Source organism: Pelophylax lessonae (genome assembly GCF_965119305.1).
Source record: "Pelophylax lessonae genome assembly, chromosome: 9".
Lineage (NCBI taxonomy): Eukaryota > Metazoa > Chordata > Amphibia > Anura > Ranidae > Pelophylax > Pelophylax lessonae.
This window is the reverse complement of record NC_138776.1, coordinates 1,776,331-1,791,775: the sequence shown is the minus strand read 5'-3', so window position 1 is coordinate 1,791,775 and position 15,445 is coordinate 1,776,331. Positions and strand designations below refer to the sequence as shown.

At 48.3% G+C, this 15,445-nt stretch overlaps 1 protein-coding gene across 1 annotated transcript; it reads left to right on the top strand.

Annotated features, from left to right (window-relative positions):
- Positions 1-15,004, top strand: LOC309564628 (uncharacterized protein). The gene is made up of 5 exons (XM_082269289.1): positions 1-82; positions 9,066-9,308; positions 11,058-11,188; positions 11,696-11,763; positions 14,964-15,004. The coding sequence occupies exons 1-5, from the start codon at positions 10-12 to the stop codon at positions 14,995-14,997; spliced, it is 549 nt and encodes a 182-aa protein (XP_082125415.1). The 5' UTR covers positions 1-9; the 3' UTR covers positions 14,998-15,004.
- Positions 15,005-15,445: the final 441 nt, after the last annotated feature.

Here is a 15,445-nt window from a genome sequence, read left to right as displayed (position 1 = left end):
GAATACCGGATGGAGATTGTTCTGGAGATGGAGGGAAGAAGGAAGAAGCTGCAGAGGAAAGTCTGTGTGGCCAATCTCACAGGTGTGTACCTATTAACCTCTTCAGCCCCGGAAGGTTTACCCCCCCCCTTCATGACCAGGCCATTCTTTGCGATTACTTTAACTGACAATTGCGCGGTTGTGCGACGCTGTACCCAAATAAAATGTGACTCCTTTTTCCCCACAAATTGAGATTTCTTTTGGTGGTATTTAATTAACTCTGCGATTTTTATTTTTTTGTGCTATAAACAAAAATGACCGACAATTTTGAAAAAAAAAAAAATTCATTTTACTTTTATGCTATAAAACATTCCCAATAAAAAAATGTAAAAATGTCTTCATCAATTTATTCCAATTTCTATTCTGCTACATATTTTTGGTAAAAAAAATCTCAAAAAGCGTATATTGATTGGTTTGCGCAAAGTTATCAAGCCTACAAACTATGAGAAAAATTTATGGATTTTTTTTTTAATTGTTTTTACTAGTATTGGCTGCGTCCAGCGATTGCGACATTGCGGTGGACAGATCTGACTTTAAATTACACTTTTTGGGGACCAGTGACACCATTACAGTGATTAGTGATAAAAAAAAAAAAAAGCAAGAGCTTCACTATTCCTCCCACTGACACCAATGATGGGACACTACTCCTCCCACTGACACCAATGATGGGGCACTATTCCTCCCTCTGACACCAATGATGGGACACTATTCCTCCCACTGACACCAATGATGGGACACTATTCCTCCCACTGATACCAATGATGGGGCACTATTCCCCCCCACTGACACCAATGATGGGACACTATTCCTCCCACTGACACCAATGATGGGACACTATTCCTCCCACTGACACCAATGATGGGACACTATTCCTCCCACTGACACCAATGATGGGACATTATTCCTCCGCACTGACACCAATTATGGGGCACTATTCCTCCCACTGACACCAATGATGGGGCACTATTCCTCCCACTGACACCAATGATGGGGCACTATTCCTCCCACTGACACCAATGATGGGACACTATTCCTCCCACTGACACCAATGATGGGACACTATTCCTCCCACTGATACCAATGATGGGACACTATTCCTCCCACTGACACCAATGATGGGACACTATTCCTCCCACTGACACCAATGATGGGACACTATTCCTCCCACTGACACCAATGATGGGGCACTATTCCTCCCACTGACACCAGTGATGGGACACTATTCCCCCCACTGACACCAATGATGGGACACTATTCCTCCCACTGATACCAATGATGAGACACTATTCCTCCCACTGACACCAATGATGAGACACTATTTCTCCCACTGACACCAATGATGGGACACTATTCCTCCCACTGACACCAATGATGGGACACTATTCCTCCCACTGACACCAATGATGGGGCACTATTCCTCCCACTGACACCAGTGATGGGACACTATTCCCCCCACTGACACCAATGATGGGACACTATTCCTCCCACTGACACCAATGATGGGACACTATTCCTCCCACTGACACCAATGATGGGGCACTATTCCTCCCACTGACACCAGTGATGGGACACTATTCCCCCCACTGACACCAATGATGAGACACTATTCCTCCCACTGACACCAATGATGAGACACTATTCCTCCCACTGACACCAATGATGGGACACTATTCCTCCCACTGACACCAATGATGGGACACTATTCCTCCCACTGACACCAATGATGGGGCACTATTCCTCCCACTGACACCAGTGATGGGACACTATTCCCCCCACTGACACCAATGATGGGACACTATTCCTCCCACTGATACCAATGATGAGACACTATTGATCTTTTATTGAAAAGAATCAAGCAACATATTTTATACAAAAGTAAAAAACAGAACTATAGTACAATATTCCAACAAAAAAAAAAAAAAAACAAAGGAATTCACATCCATGTGCAGAATATATACAATATATACATAATCCACTTCCAACATTCTTAGAAAACTATTTACATAAAGCAGCAGAGAGGGCCTAAGAGGCACAACCCATCACCTATGTATGCAGCCATTTATCAAAAACTGAGCATTAAGAAAAAATCTAGGGTGATAAGAGACAGAAAGCCACACCCGGGAAAGAGACTCCTGGCAGTCAGGGAGGCTTGAAACCCCTCCACGCCTTCAGCCAAGCCCTCTGACCCCACTTGTCTCTCTCAAGCGCCCGAATCTTCCTCACCTCATGCAGAATGTCACACACCACCACCTGAACAGGAAGGATTTTACGCCGAAGGGTGACCTGACACCGTGCGTTCCAGGTGTAATAACGGACTACTAAACTAACTAAAAAAAGTGTATCCAAACAAAAGCCCCCACCAGTATTGAATGCTCCGTACACCCACTCAGCATAACCCAGCCTGGAGAGGAAAGGAACACCGAGGGCCCGCCCAACCTGTTTGTATACCTCTATGTTAAAAGGGCAATGAAGCAAAAAATGGTCCATAGTCTCCTCCTCACCTGTACATTCCTCCCGAGGACAACCACGATCCATCCCACTGCGGAATTTCAAATTGCCCCGAACATAGAGCCTCCCGTAGAAGCACAACCAGGCCAGATCCCTGAATTTAAGGGGGACTCTAGCCAAATTAATCAGTCTTAACCCTTCCCTCAAAATTGGGCCTGGGCAATCCCTTAAGGCCAGTGGGTCATGAAAGACTTCGCTCAAGACTCGGCTCATAAGGACTTTCCTCGGAGCGGATCTGAGATCTTCAGCCGACAGTCGCCACTGCCGCAGTAACTTCAGACACGGAGCGACATAGGCTGGGAGCTGACCACGATGACCCCTGAGATTCTTCACTTGGCCACCTTCTTCCCAAAGTCGCAGAAAAGGCCTAAACCAAGATCTAAACATGCCTGCCCATCCAGGAGGTTCCACTGTAAGCATACTACCAATGTTAAACTTGAGAAATAGCAGTGAAAAGAAAAGAACGGGGTTGACCATACCTAAGCCACCCTCCCTCCTGGATAGATAGGTGACATTCCTCTTGATGGGGTTCAGTCTGTTCCCCCACAGCATCTGGAAGAACACACTATAGATCCTAGCATAGAGAGACACTGGCAAGATGCAGACAGGGCTGACATACAAGAAGATCGGTATCAGGTAAGTCTTAATCAGATCAACCCTTTCCCTCAGAGATAACTTCCATCTCTTCCAGTTGACCACCTTAGTATTGGCAACTTCCAGCCTGCCTTCCCAGTTTTTGAGGCCATAATCGCCAGGTCCAAATTCAATGCCTAATATCTTAATATTTTCCTGGGGCACTGGAAAGGTGTCCGGGAGATCAAACCTCTCACCTTCCTTTCCCATCCAAAAAACTTCACTCTTTTCCTGATTGATCTTGGAGCCTGATGCTTCAGAGTACCGTGATGTCAGAGAGACCACCTCCTCCGCTTCATCTGTCCCAGTGACAATCACTGACACATCATCCGCATAGGCAACAACCCTCAAAGGCGGCTCACCCAGGATTCCCACTGGTACCCCACACAACATGCTGCTCTCTAGCCTCCTGATGAAGGGGTCGATTGCAAACACATAGAGCAGGGGACTCAGGGGACAACCCTGGCGCACCCCAGAACCAACCTCAAAGGACTGTCCAACCCAACCATTAACAAGAGGGAAGCTTTCTGCCCCCTTATACAAGACTTTTAACCAATCGACAAAACCACCCGGCAGACCGTACTTACTAAAGAGCAACCACAGGTACTCATGGTTGACACGATCGAAAGCCTTTGCCTGATCCAATGCCAGTAAATACTTTCCCCAGCCTGCAGCCCTGCACTGCTCCAAGGCCTCCCGGACAGCTAAAACCGCTGTGAAGGTGCTCCTACCCTGGATCGAACAGTGCTGATGGCGAGAAAGCAAAGACTCTGCTACTGCCGATAGGCGCCAGAAAAGTATCTTCGCCAGCACCTTTCTATCGACATTGAGAAGGCTGATGGGGCGCCAATTCTCAATCATCGAAGGATCTTTACCTTTTGAAAGAAGAATCACAGCTGAGAGTCTCATGGAAGGGGGAAGCACCCCCTCAGCAAGACAACTGTTAAAAATCTCTACCAAATGTGGGGCCAGAATAGACTTAAAGGCTTTGTAAAACTCAGCCGTCAGACCATCCGGTCCAGGTGACTTTTTGATGGCAAGCTGTTCAATTGCCCTCGTCACCTCTTCAACTGTGATCTCTTCTGTCAAATTCATCAAGAGGACATCTCCACCATTTAGACCTGGAGTAGAGTCCAAAAAGCTTTCCATCTTGTCACGGTCAAGCTCTTTCCTCCCAAGAAGTTCAGCATAAAAAGACCTCACGACCTCCAGGATCCCTGACCTGGACTTTGTCAAGGAACCTGTACTATCCTTAAGGCCAACGACCATCTTAACAGCTACACCCTGTTTGCAGTTCTGGTAAGGGTCAGGCGAGTGGTATTTCCCATAGTCCCTCTCCAGAACCAAAGAGGTATGCCGGTCATATTGACACTTCCTGAGGAGGATTTTCACTTCAGAGATTGCCCCAGGATCTCCTCCTCTCGAGACAAGAATATCCAGCTTCCTCCGCAAACGTTGGTAGGTCATGTATCTATTAAACTGTTTTTTATTGGCTAGGCCCCTGAAGAATCCAGCAATCCTCTTTTTGGTCAGCTCCCACCACTCAGCCTTGCTGCTACAAAAGTCCAGGATGGTCACCTGTGCCTGAAAGAATTCCTCAAAGGATTGTCTAACATGTTCTTCCTCAAGGAGAGTCGAATTTAATCTCCAGATGCCTTTGCCCCTCTGAGGGAAGTCTGAAGCATTCAAGACCACAGATAGCATACAGTGATCAGAGAACTCCACTGCCTGCACCACTGGGGGTGAGAAAGCAGAGGCCTCCTTCAAAAAAAACCTATCTATTCTACTCTGACTTTTACCTCGATGAAATGTGAACCCTGTGTCATCCGGAAGGTGCTTAATGTGCACATCCACAAGACCAGCATCCCTAACCATACTATTTAAAAAAACGCTATCATATCCCAGCCTGTCATTGAAGTCCTTCCTGTCCTTGGGCCTAGTCACAGTATTAAAGTCACCTCCAAAAACCACTTGCCGGGATGTAAAAAGAAATGGCTTGATCCTTGTAAAAAGGCATTTCCTGTCCCACTTTGTGTGTGGCCCATAAATATTAATTAGGCGCAGGTCCTGCCCTCCCACAAGAACGTCTAAGACCATACATCTCCCAATCTCCACCTCAATAACCCGCCGGACAGTTACCATGCCGGTTTTAAACAACACCGCCACCCCGCCGTAAGGCTCGGCCGCAAGAGACCAGTAAGATGGACCATACCTCCACTCTCTCTTGGCCATATGAATATCTGCCAAGGAGGTGAGCCTAGTCTCCTGCAAAAATAAAATTTCAGCATCTAATTGGCTGAACAAAAAGAAGGCCATAGAACGAGCTCTTACCGACTTAATGCTGGCAACATTTATTGTCACCACTTTTAACGGAGGGGGAACCGCCATTTGGGTTATTGGGTGGATTGCTTCTTAGCTCCCCTCTGCTGCTCATCACCAGAAGCCTCTCTCTTTCTTGAGGCCTCCTCCAATTCCATTTCTGAATCAGAATTTTGCTCAGAAGAAGCTCCAGATGTGGAGATATCCCATGCAGAAGCCCTAGAATGGTTGGGGACAGACACTGGGGCATCCTGTCCCTGTTCCGTCCTCACCGCCTGTCTCTTCCGCCTCACAACCTTCCTTCTCTCCTCCAGGTACTGCAGGTCAGATTCAGAGATGTTATCTCTTGTTTTCTTCTTTTTTGAAGTCTTCACAGAAGACTTCTTTACAGAGGAAACCGCAGCACCCTTTTTGGTACCCTCTACCACTCTTGGTGGGGGGGGACCTTCCCTTAAGTCAGACCTAGGAGGGGATGACTCATGGGGCAAGACTGACTCGGGGGGGACAGACTTAGAAGGTTCTGACACAAGAGGAGCGGGTACAGTAGGCTGGGGGGACACAGAGACAGTCACAGAAGGAATACCCACAGACACAGGAGGGTTGGCCACAGAAACTGGGGAGGGATCCTGAACAGGACCTGGGGGGTCAGTCACCGCTGAGGAGGATGGTACACCAGGGGCCTCATCCTCCATCCCGTCCAGCCTCAACAGTTCATCTACTACCTCCTTCTCCATGTTGTGCCAGGCCTCCGGACATCGGCTGTAGGGGTGGCCAAGGCGCAGGCACAGGTTGCACCTTATCGCCTGGGTACAGTCCCTGGCCACATGACCCTGTCCCCGACATACTGAACATATTAAGGCTGAACAGGAGGAGCTAAAATGCCCCTTTTCTCCACAGCGGTGACATAGCTTTGGCTGACCAGGATAAAAAATAGTCATCCTATCCCTCCCTATGAAAGCCGAGGAGGGCAGGTGACGGACAACATTCCCATCCCGGGCCAACCTAACTGTTACTGACCAACCCCCGGTCCAGATGTCACGTTCATCAAGGATTTTTTCTAGCCTTGTCAAAACCTCACCATAGTTCCTTAACCAGACCTCTAGGTCCCGAGCAGGAACACTCTCATTATTGAGGATGATGGTTATTTTTTTAACCGTTGATCTCTGCGAAACAGCAACTGGTGCCAGATCTTCCCATTCGGGTCTTGACCTGCACCGAGCTTCATATCGTTCCCAGAACAGGTCAAGACCCTCCGGCCTGGTGAAGCTGATTGTGTACTCCCGGCTCCCAGCTACATGTATTAGGGCATAAAGGTCATTCGCCCCAAAGCCCATCTCCAAAATCATATCCACCACCACACGCCGTGCTGGAGAGACTGCACCACCTTCCCATTTAAGTATAACGACATTACGTCTTGGACCCCCAGCAGAAGCCAGAGACCCAAGACCGGAACCAGGGGTGCTCAAAGTGGCAGTTTGTGGTGTAAATCTCTGCCTGGAAGCAGGGTTCCTCATTGGCTGCAGCCCTGGCTTAATAATATTACCAGGAGCAGAGCGTACCACCTGAGCAAAAGAAGGCTTATCAGGGCCAAGACCCCACACCGATGTAACTTTAGCTGGTACATTACTATTATTATCCTTATTATTAACTGCTTGTACTGAGCCAGCAGGATTGTCTATTACACAAACATTAGTAGGATTATTCAGAACACCTGTGTTGGAAGTAATGTCAGAACAATCAGTATTCACTATCACAGTTTCTGCTGTAGTACCACAGGTGTCCTGATGCTGCAGTATAGAGACAGCAGCTGTGACTGGACAAACAGCCTTTGACTCAGCAAAAGGGGGGTTAACTGGTTGTTCTGGCTCTTGTAGTTCCTTTGCTGCAATGTCATTTTTTAAACGCAATTTTTCCTCAGTGGAAACATCAGCAGCTGAAGTATTGCTGGATATAATATTACCAGCCTGGGTGTCATTGGGCAAAACATCAGTATTAGCCAAGGTGTTAAATGGCACAAAAATAGTTTTATCAGTCACTTGTGACTTGCTAGGTTTTACCTTATCAGGCACATTGTCAGGAAAGTTCTCCTCACCAAACACCAGCTGATCCGCCTGTAATGGAGACTCCACTGCCTGGATCACTGTCAGCATGCCTCCTGAGCCCTGAGAAGGCAACGGGTTGCTTACCTCACCTTGGGGGGTCAGGGGGTCAGAACTGGGGGTCTCCTCGTCCACCTCCATCTTTGCCATCCTTGCAAATCTGCGGTCATTGCAAAACTTTTCCTTAAAGGGCCCCTCTTTACCTTCCATCATGGCCACAATGGTTTCCTGGTGTTGAACCCGGACCTTTGCCAACTGGATTTCCGGATCCATAGATCCACGGTTGCGGCTGTACAAACCTTCACGTTGCTTTCGCAGACGCTTCAACTCCGCTCTCAGTTTGTAGAGCTGGTCTCTCTCCCTATTCAGGACCTTGATCCCGGCCACCACTCGCTCCCGAATGGACTCGGTATCCTCATCCTCACCAGGGGCAGAGAGATCCCCAGCCATGGCTTGTCCAGGAGCAGGTATGTCATTCATCAGCCCAGGGGATGGCTGAGAGCCTCCAGCAGGAGAGGCCCTGCTGGCCTGCATGGCCTCCCCAGATAGGGGCCAGCAGAGCTGGGAGAGATTTTACCAGACTCCCCTCTCAAACAGATCACCTGGAGCAGCTCCAGACACACAGCCAGAGAACCTTCCTGCAGCCACACCCGAAGCTGAATGATGGGAAACTACTCCTCCCACTGACAGCAATGATGGGGCACTATTCCTCCCACTGACACCAATGATGGGACACTATTCCTCCCACTGATACCAATGATGAGACACTATTCCTCCCACTGACACCAGTGATGGGACACTATTCCCCCCACTGACACCAATGATGGGGCACTATTCCTCCCACTGACACCAATGATGGGACACTATTCCTCCCACTGACACCAGTGATGGGACACTATTCCCCCCACTGACACCAATGATGGGACACTATTCCTCCCATTGATACCAAAGATTGGGCATTGTTTACTCCCACTGGACACCAGGACATTTTCTACTCCAAGTGGCCCTAATCCGGCCCCCCTAAAGTATGAAGGACAGTAAACTGGCCCATTGATTGGAAAGTTTGGACATCCCTGGGTTAGACCATTGTGATCGGCATGTACATTGTGTTATGTTTGTATATTCACAACGTCTCTAATAATCAAAAAATGACTGTAGAAAATAATTCTATTTTACTAAAGGCAAATAGACGGTGCACTTTGTAGGAGTAGTTGCTCCAGAGCTTAGTAAATGAGGGGAATCTCTGCTGACTTCCATCATCCAATCATCTGCATTTCTTTCATTGTTCCTTGCATGTGATTGGGTATTGTTTGTAAAGCGAAGCTTCCCCTCATGTACTAAGCTATAGTAGGCGATGATAACTCCAAATATTCGCTGATTAAGTAACAAATCGCAGATTCTGGTGGTGAGATCTTCTCCAGTGGTGTCCTCTGAGAAAATAATGCAGTTCTATCCTATAATTTGCAGCGTCCTCCTCCAATGCCGACCTCTCCATGGAGTCCTCCGTCACCCTTCTGTGTGAAACCAACTGCCTGGATGAGAACGGGAAGCTCTGCTTGGAAAATACCAACATAAAGCGGGAGAATTGCGCTCCTCCGGGGAGATTAAACCTGACCGAGGATGTGACCGTTCTACCAGAGACCTTGGGGATTTGGACCTGTCACATCGTGGTGGAAGAGAAGACGCTTCTCAGCGCTAATCTGTCCCTCGGTAGGTGTTTGTCCCACAGAGACTGCCTGTGAGATGAGTGCAGAGTCAGAGCAACACTCCTACATTACTCTACAAGGACACCACCCATGGCTTGGGGGCCACATGTGGCCCTCAGGGACCCTGCAGACACTACTCTGTGTTTTCCTATTGCTCTGGTATAGCTTTTATGTCTAGCAGTCTCATGTAATATCTCTCCAGTCAATGACCGTCTCCTGAAGCATGTCCCCCTGTCTCCAACATCTCCTATATCATACCCACAGTCTCTGACCATCTCCTGTATCATGTCTGCAGTCTCTGACCATCTCCTGTATCATGTCTGCAGTCTCTGACCACCTCCAGTATAATGTCTGCAGTCTCTGACCTTCTGCTGTGTCATGTCTGCAGTCTCTGACCACCTCCAGTATAATGTCTGCAGTCTCTGACCTTCTCCTGTGTAATGTCTGCAGTCTCTGACCATCTCCTGTATCATGTCTGACGTCTCTGACCATCTCCTGTATCATGTCTGCAGTCTCTGACCATCTCCTGTATCATGTCTGCAGTCTCTGACCACCTCCAGTATAATGTCTGCAGTCTCTGACCTTCTCCTGTGTAATGTCTGCAGTCTCTGACCATCTCCTGTAGTATGTCTGACGTCTCTGACCATCTCCTGTAGCATGTCTGACATCTCTGATCGTCTTCTGTAGTATGTCTGCAGTCTCTGACCATCTTCTGTATCATGTCTGCAGTCTCTGACCTTCTCCTGTGTAATGTCTGCAGTCTCTGACCATCTCCTGTATCATGTCTGCAGTCTCTGACCATCTCCTGTATCATGTCTGCAGTCTCTGACCACCTCCAGTATAATGTCTGCAGTCTCTGACCTTCTCCTGTGTAATGTCTGCAGTCTCTGACCATCTCCTGTAGTATGTCTGACGTCTCTGACCATCTCCTGTAGTATGTCTGACATCTCTGATCGTCTTCTGTAGTATGTCTGCAGTCTCTGACCATCTTCTGTATAATGTCTGCAGTCTCTGACCATCTCCTGTATCATGTCTGACGTCTCTGACCATCTCCTGTATCATGTCTGCAGTCTCTGACCATCTCCTGTATCATGTCTGCAGTCTCTGACCACCTCCAGTATAATGTCTGCAGTCTCTGACCTTCTCCTGTGTAATGTCTGCAGTCTCTGACCATCTCCTGTAGTATGTCTGACGTCTCTGACCATCTCCTGTAGTATGTCTGACATCTCTGATCGTCTTCTGTAGTATGTCTGCAGTCTCTGACCATCTTCTGTATCATGTCTGCAGTCTCTGACCATCTCCTGTATCATGTCTGACGTCTCTGACCGTCTCCTGTATCATGTCTGCAGTCTCTGACCACCTCCAGTATAATGTCTGCAGTCTCTGATCGTCTTCTGTATCATGTCTGAAGTCTCTGACCATCTTTTGTGTCATGTCTGTAGTCTCTGACCATCTCCTGTATCATGTCTGCAGTCTCTGACCATCTTTTGTGTCATGTCTGCAGTTTGTACATTTTTTTTACCTGTTTCTCTGGGATGGCTATGTGTGTTGTTATTGCCTCATATTTTCCCCCTGGTAATGTGGACCTATCAGACAAGGGTGAGGCTTTAAGCCCCTCTGCCAGGGAGAAAATACAAGTAAATAATAAAAGTTGAGCATTCCATGGGAAGAAAGACGTTAGAAGTTAGTATAACAATGCACACATGTAGACACATGAAATTATTTCTAGTAAGTCCTGTCCTCTTCCTTCTAGCTGTAGGGGTGCAGGCGGAGTTCCAGCATCTGTCAGGCTACCTGTTCTGGGTGACGCTCGGAGTCGGAGTTCTCCTTCTCCTTATAATTGTGACAATCATTGTCATTGTGGTGGCCCGCTCTCGCAGAATGGTGAGTAGAGGAAATACTCGATCCCTTGATGGATCTTCACTTTACAATCCGATTCTAAGTGTGCCAATCAATCATTTCTTCTCTGAATTGAGGGAAAGATACATTGTATACAGATATTACATATCCCTAACAGATACATTGTATACAAATATTACACAAACATTGTATACAAATATTACACATCCCTAACAGATACATTGTATACAAATATTACACATCCCTAACAGATACATTGTATACAAATATTACACATCCCTAACAGATACATTGTATACAAATATTACACATCCCTAACAGATACATTGTATACAAATATTATACAAACATCACACATACATTGTATACAAATATCACCCATCCATAACACATCCATTACACATCCATTGTATACAAATATTACACATAGATTACACATCCATTACACATACAGTATCTCACAAAAGTAAGTACACCCCTCACATTTCCGTAAATATTTTATTCTATCTTATTCTATTTGTTTTTTTTCAGCGGCGGGCCCGGAAGAGAGCATGGCTGATCCAGAATATATACCAGCAGAGGAGGTGCGAGTGCGGGGGGTAAGTGTGCAGCTCTAAGGGTGTATTTATCAGAGGATAGGAGGATGTGCAGTATCAGCACATCACTGCGACAAAATTAAATTTACTTGGATTTTATTGTTTATTTCTCCAGTTAATTATTTTTGGGCACCGGGAACTCGCTGATCGTGTTCAGTGTTGGGTTTTTATTGTAGAAAAAAAGGGGAAGAACAGTTCTGCCCCCTTTATGTCTTGACCTTTAACCTTAACCCAACCCTTCGACCATCCCTAACACTCAGCCTCTCCTCACCTGAGCTGGAAAACTTAACGCAACCCCTAAAATGAACCTGTAATGTTCAACCTCCCCCAAAGAACGTAACCGTTACCCCCTAACCCAACTCTGTAATGGAGTTTTAACGTCTAACACCTATTCTGACCCTAACACTTAATACCACTCTAAGGGCTCATTCACACTAGTGGTTGGGGGGAGTAAAGCTGCACACATTATTCAGACTCAGTAGAATTTGGCCACTGAGTGTAAATACCGAGAACTCTGATGTAAGGGGGGGGGGGCTTTGGTGAGCAGGAAACCCTTTTACATCAGAATTCCACTTTACACCAGAGTCCACAGAGTTCCCCCTTACAAAAACAATTGCCAGGCCTTGGTAAAGTGTTTGACTTTGGCCTGAAGAAAGGTTGCAACCCTCCCCCCTATAGAACCCCCAACCCCTAACAGTATCTCACAGTGCCCCCCCACCTAGTCCCTGCAGTGCACTCCAGGCTACCCCCGTGCCTCTGTAAAGCCCCTTGCCTCCTGGAGAGACCCACAGCCACCTCCAGAGACCCCATTCTCACAATTGCCCCCAGCTCTCTTACAGAGCCACTGAGACTGCTGCAACCCCCCTTCCAAACCCCATCCCCCAGCAGTGACACCCAGTCCCTTCCGGAGCCTTCCAACATTTCAATACATATTTTGTATTCCTATACTTTTATGGTGTTAGTGCAATTTAATATTCTATAGTGGTCCACCCTGCCCTCTATCTCCCCACTTTTATGGTGTTAGTGCAGTTTAACCTTCTATAGTGGTCCACCCTGCCCCCTATCTCCCACAATGCCCTCCAGTCCCTTAAGAGCCATCAGCCCCCAGCAGTGCCCTCTAGTTTGTGCAGAGCCCCCACCCCCATGGAACCCCCAACCTCCAACAGTGTTCCATAACCCCCAGTCCCTGCAGTGCACTCAAGTGTACCCCAGCACCTCTGCAAAGCCCCCCAGTTTCCTAGAGAGGCCCAAAGCCTTCCAACATTTCAATATACTGTATATTTTGTATTCCACTACTTTTATTGTGCTAGTGCCATTTAACCTCTTATAGTGGCCCACCATGTCCCCCAATCTCCCACAGTGCCCTCCAGCCCCCTGCAGTACCCCCTAGATCATGGCAGAGCCTCCAGCCTTTCACAGTGCCCCCAACCTCCAACAGTGTCTCATAGTGCCCCCAGTCCCTGCAGTGCATTCCAGTCTACCACTGTACCTCTGTAAAGCCCCAGCAACCTGGAGACACCCACAGCCCCTTACAGAGACCCCATCCCCTACAGTTTCCCCCAGCTCCCTCCAGAATCCCCTACAGAGCCACATATTTACATATTATGTATTTTTATACGTTTGTTGTGTTAGTGCCACCCAACCTCCTATAGTGGCCCACCATGCCCCCCAACCTCCCACAGTGGAGCCCCTTACAGAGACCCCATCCCTCACAGTTGTCCCCAGCTCCCTCCAGAATTCCCTACAGAGCCACATATTTACATTTTTTGCATTCCTATACTTTTCATAGTGGTCCACCCTGCCCCCTAATTCCCACGGTGCCTTCTAGCCCCCTGCAGTGCCCCCTAGCTTGCTGCAAAGCCTCCAGCCCTTCATAGTACCCCCAACCTCCAACAGTGTCTCACAGTGCCCCTCCAGTCGGCGCAGTGCATTTCAGTCTACCACAGTACCCCTGTAAAACCCCCAGCAACCTGGAGCCACCCACATCCCCTTACAGAGTCCCCATCCCCTACAGTTGCCCCCAGCTCCCTCCAGAATCCCCTACAGAGCAACATATTTACATTTTTTGCATTCCTATACTTTTCCTATAGTGGTCTACCCTGCCCCCTAATTCCCACGGTGCCCTCGAGCCCCCTGCAGTGCCCCCTAGCTTGCTGCAGAGCCTCCAGCCCTTCAAAGAACCCCCAACCTCCAACAGGGTCTCATAGTGCCCCCCAGTCCGCGCAGTGCATTCCAGTCTACTACAGTACCCCTGTAAAGCCCCAGCAACCTGGAGACACCCACAGCCCCTTACAGAAACCCCATCCCCTACAGTTGCCCTCAACCCCCCCCCCCCCCCGCAGAATCCCCTACAGAGCCACATATTTACATATTATGTATACTTTTGCTGTGTTAGTGCCATCCAATCTCCTATAGTGGCCCACCATGTCCCCCAACCTCCCACAATGCCCCCTTAGAGACCCCAGCCCCCACTGAGCCCCTCCAACCTTCCACATACTTATATAAACTTTTTTGTCTTGTTGGGGCATGGAAAGTTTGAGAAGTAAATTCTTCTTCTGTGCCAACTCAATATTGAACCCTACGGACTAAGACTGGGAGGCCATTAAAGTTCATGTGTGTGTAAAGGCAGGCGTCCCAATACTTTTGGTAATATAGTGCAGTGATGGCCAACCTTAACACCCCAGAGGTTTTGGAACTACATTTCCCATGATGCTCCAGTACACTGCAGAGTGCAGGAGCATCATGGGAAATGTAGTTCCAAAACATCTGGTTCACCACCACTGATATACCGGTAGTGTATTTTGTATTCCTATGGTAAACTGTTGGGGCATGGAAGGTTTGGGGGGGGGGGGGGGTTGGGTTGAGGACCACTGGCATAGATATTTTTGTGGGTTTCATGTTTCATTATGTTTGAACTTTTTTCAAACACTAGGGCGGACGGGCGCCACCCCCTGTGTCCAACACTAGGTGGAGCTATGACCTTTGACCTCTGAGCAAAAAACTCCTGACCTTTGACCTTTGGGTTGGGTCCATGACCTGGGGTGGGTCCATGATCCATTTCCTGTGTCAAAACCATCCCCTGTGTCTTTACCGGCAATAGGCAACCCTAACCCCAACCCCAACCCCAACCCCAAACCTAACCCCAACCCCAAACCTAACCCTTTCCCTGAAGTCATGAAATTCTCTTCTTTTCTCTTTCTCAGGTTTCCAATCCAACGACTGAAAGAAAACGTTTGAGAACTTCCCGCAGAAAATTCTAATGATTGTTCCGAGGACACAATTGTATTGCCAAGCAGGCTGACTCTCCCTAAGGGGCCCTATAGGAGGCGCCATCTTCCCTGCACAGGCTGGCCCTCCCTAAGGGGCCCTATAGGAGGCGCCATCTTCCCTGCACAGGCTGGCTTTCCCTAAGGGGCCCTATAGGAGGCGCCATCTTCCCTGCACAGGCTGGCTCTCCCTAAGGGGCCCTATAGGAGGTGCCATCTTCCCTGCACAGGCTGGCTCTCCCTAATGGGCCCTATAGGAGGCGCCATCTTCCCTGCACAGGCTGGCTCCCTAAGGGGCCCTATAGGAGGCGCCATCTTCCCTGCACAGGCTGGCTCTCCCTAATGGGCCCTATAGGAGGCGCCATCTTCCCTGCACAGGCTGGCTCCCTAAGGGGCCCTATAGGAGGCGCCATCTTCCC

What these genes read in the sequence shown, in the direction of transcription:
- LOC309564628 (XM_082269289.1), top strand. Translation starts at nt 10, where the DNA reads ATGGAGATTGTTCTGGAGATGGAGGGAAGAAGGAAGAAGCTGCAGAGG. An exon ending in CTGTGTGGCCAATCTCACAG is followed by an intron (nt 83 to 9,065) that starts GTGTGTACCTAT and finishes TATAATTTGCAG; the next exon opens with CGTCCTCCTCCAATGCCGAC. An exon ending in TGGCCCGCTCTCGCAGAATG is followed by an intron (nt 11,189 to 11,695) that starts GTGAGTAGAGGA and finishes GTTTTTTTTCAG; the next exon opens with CGGCGGGCCCGGAAGAGAGC.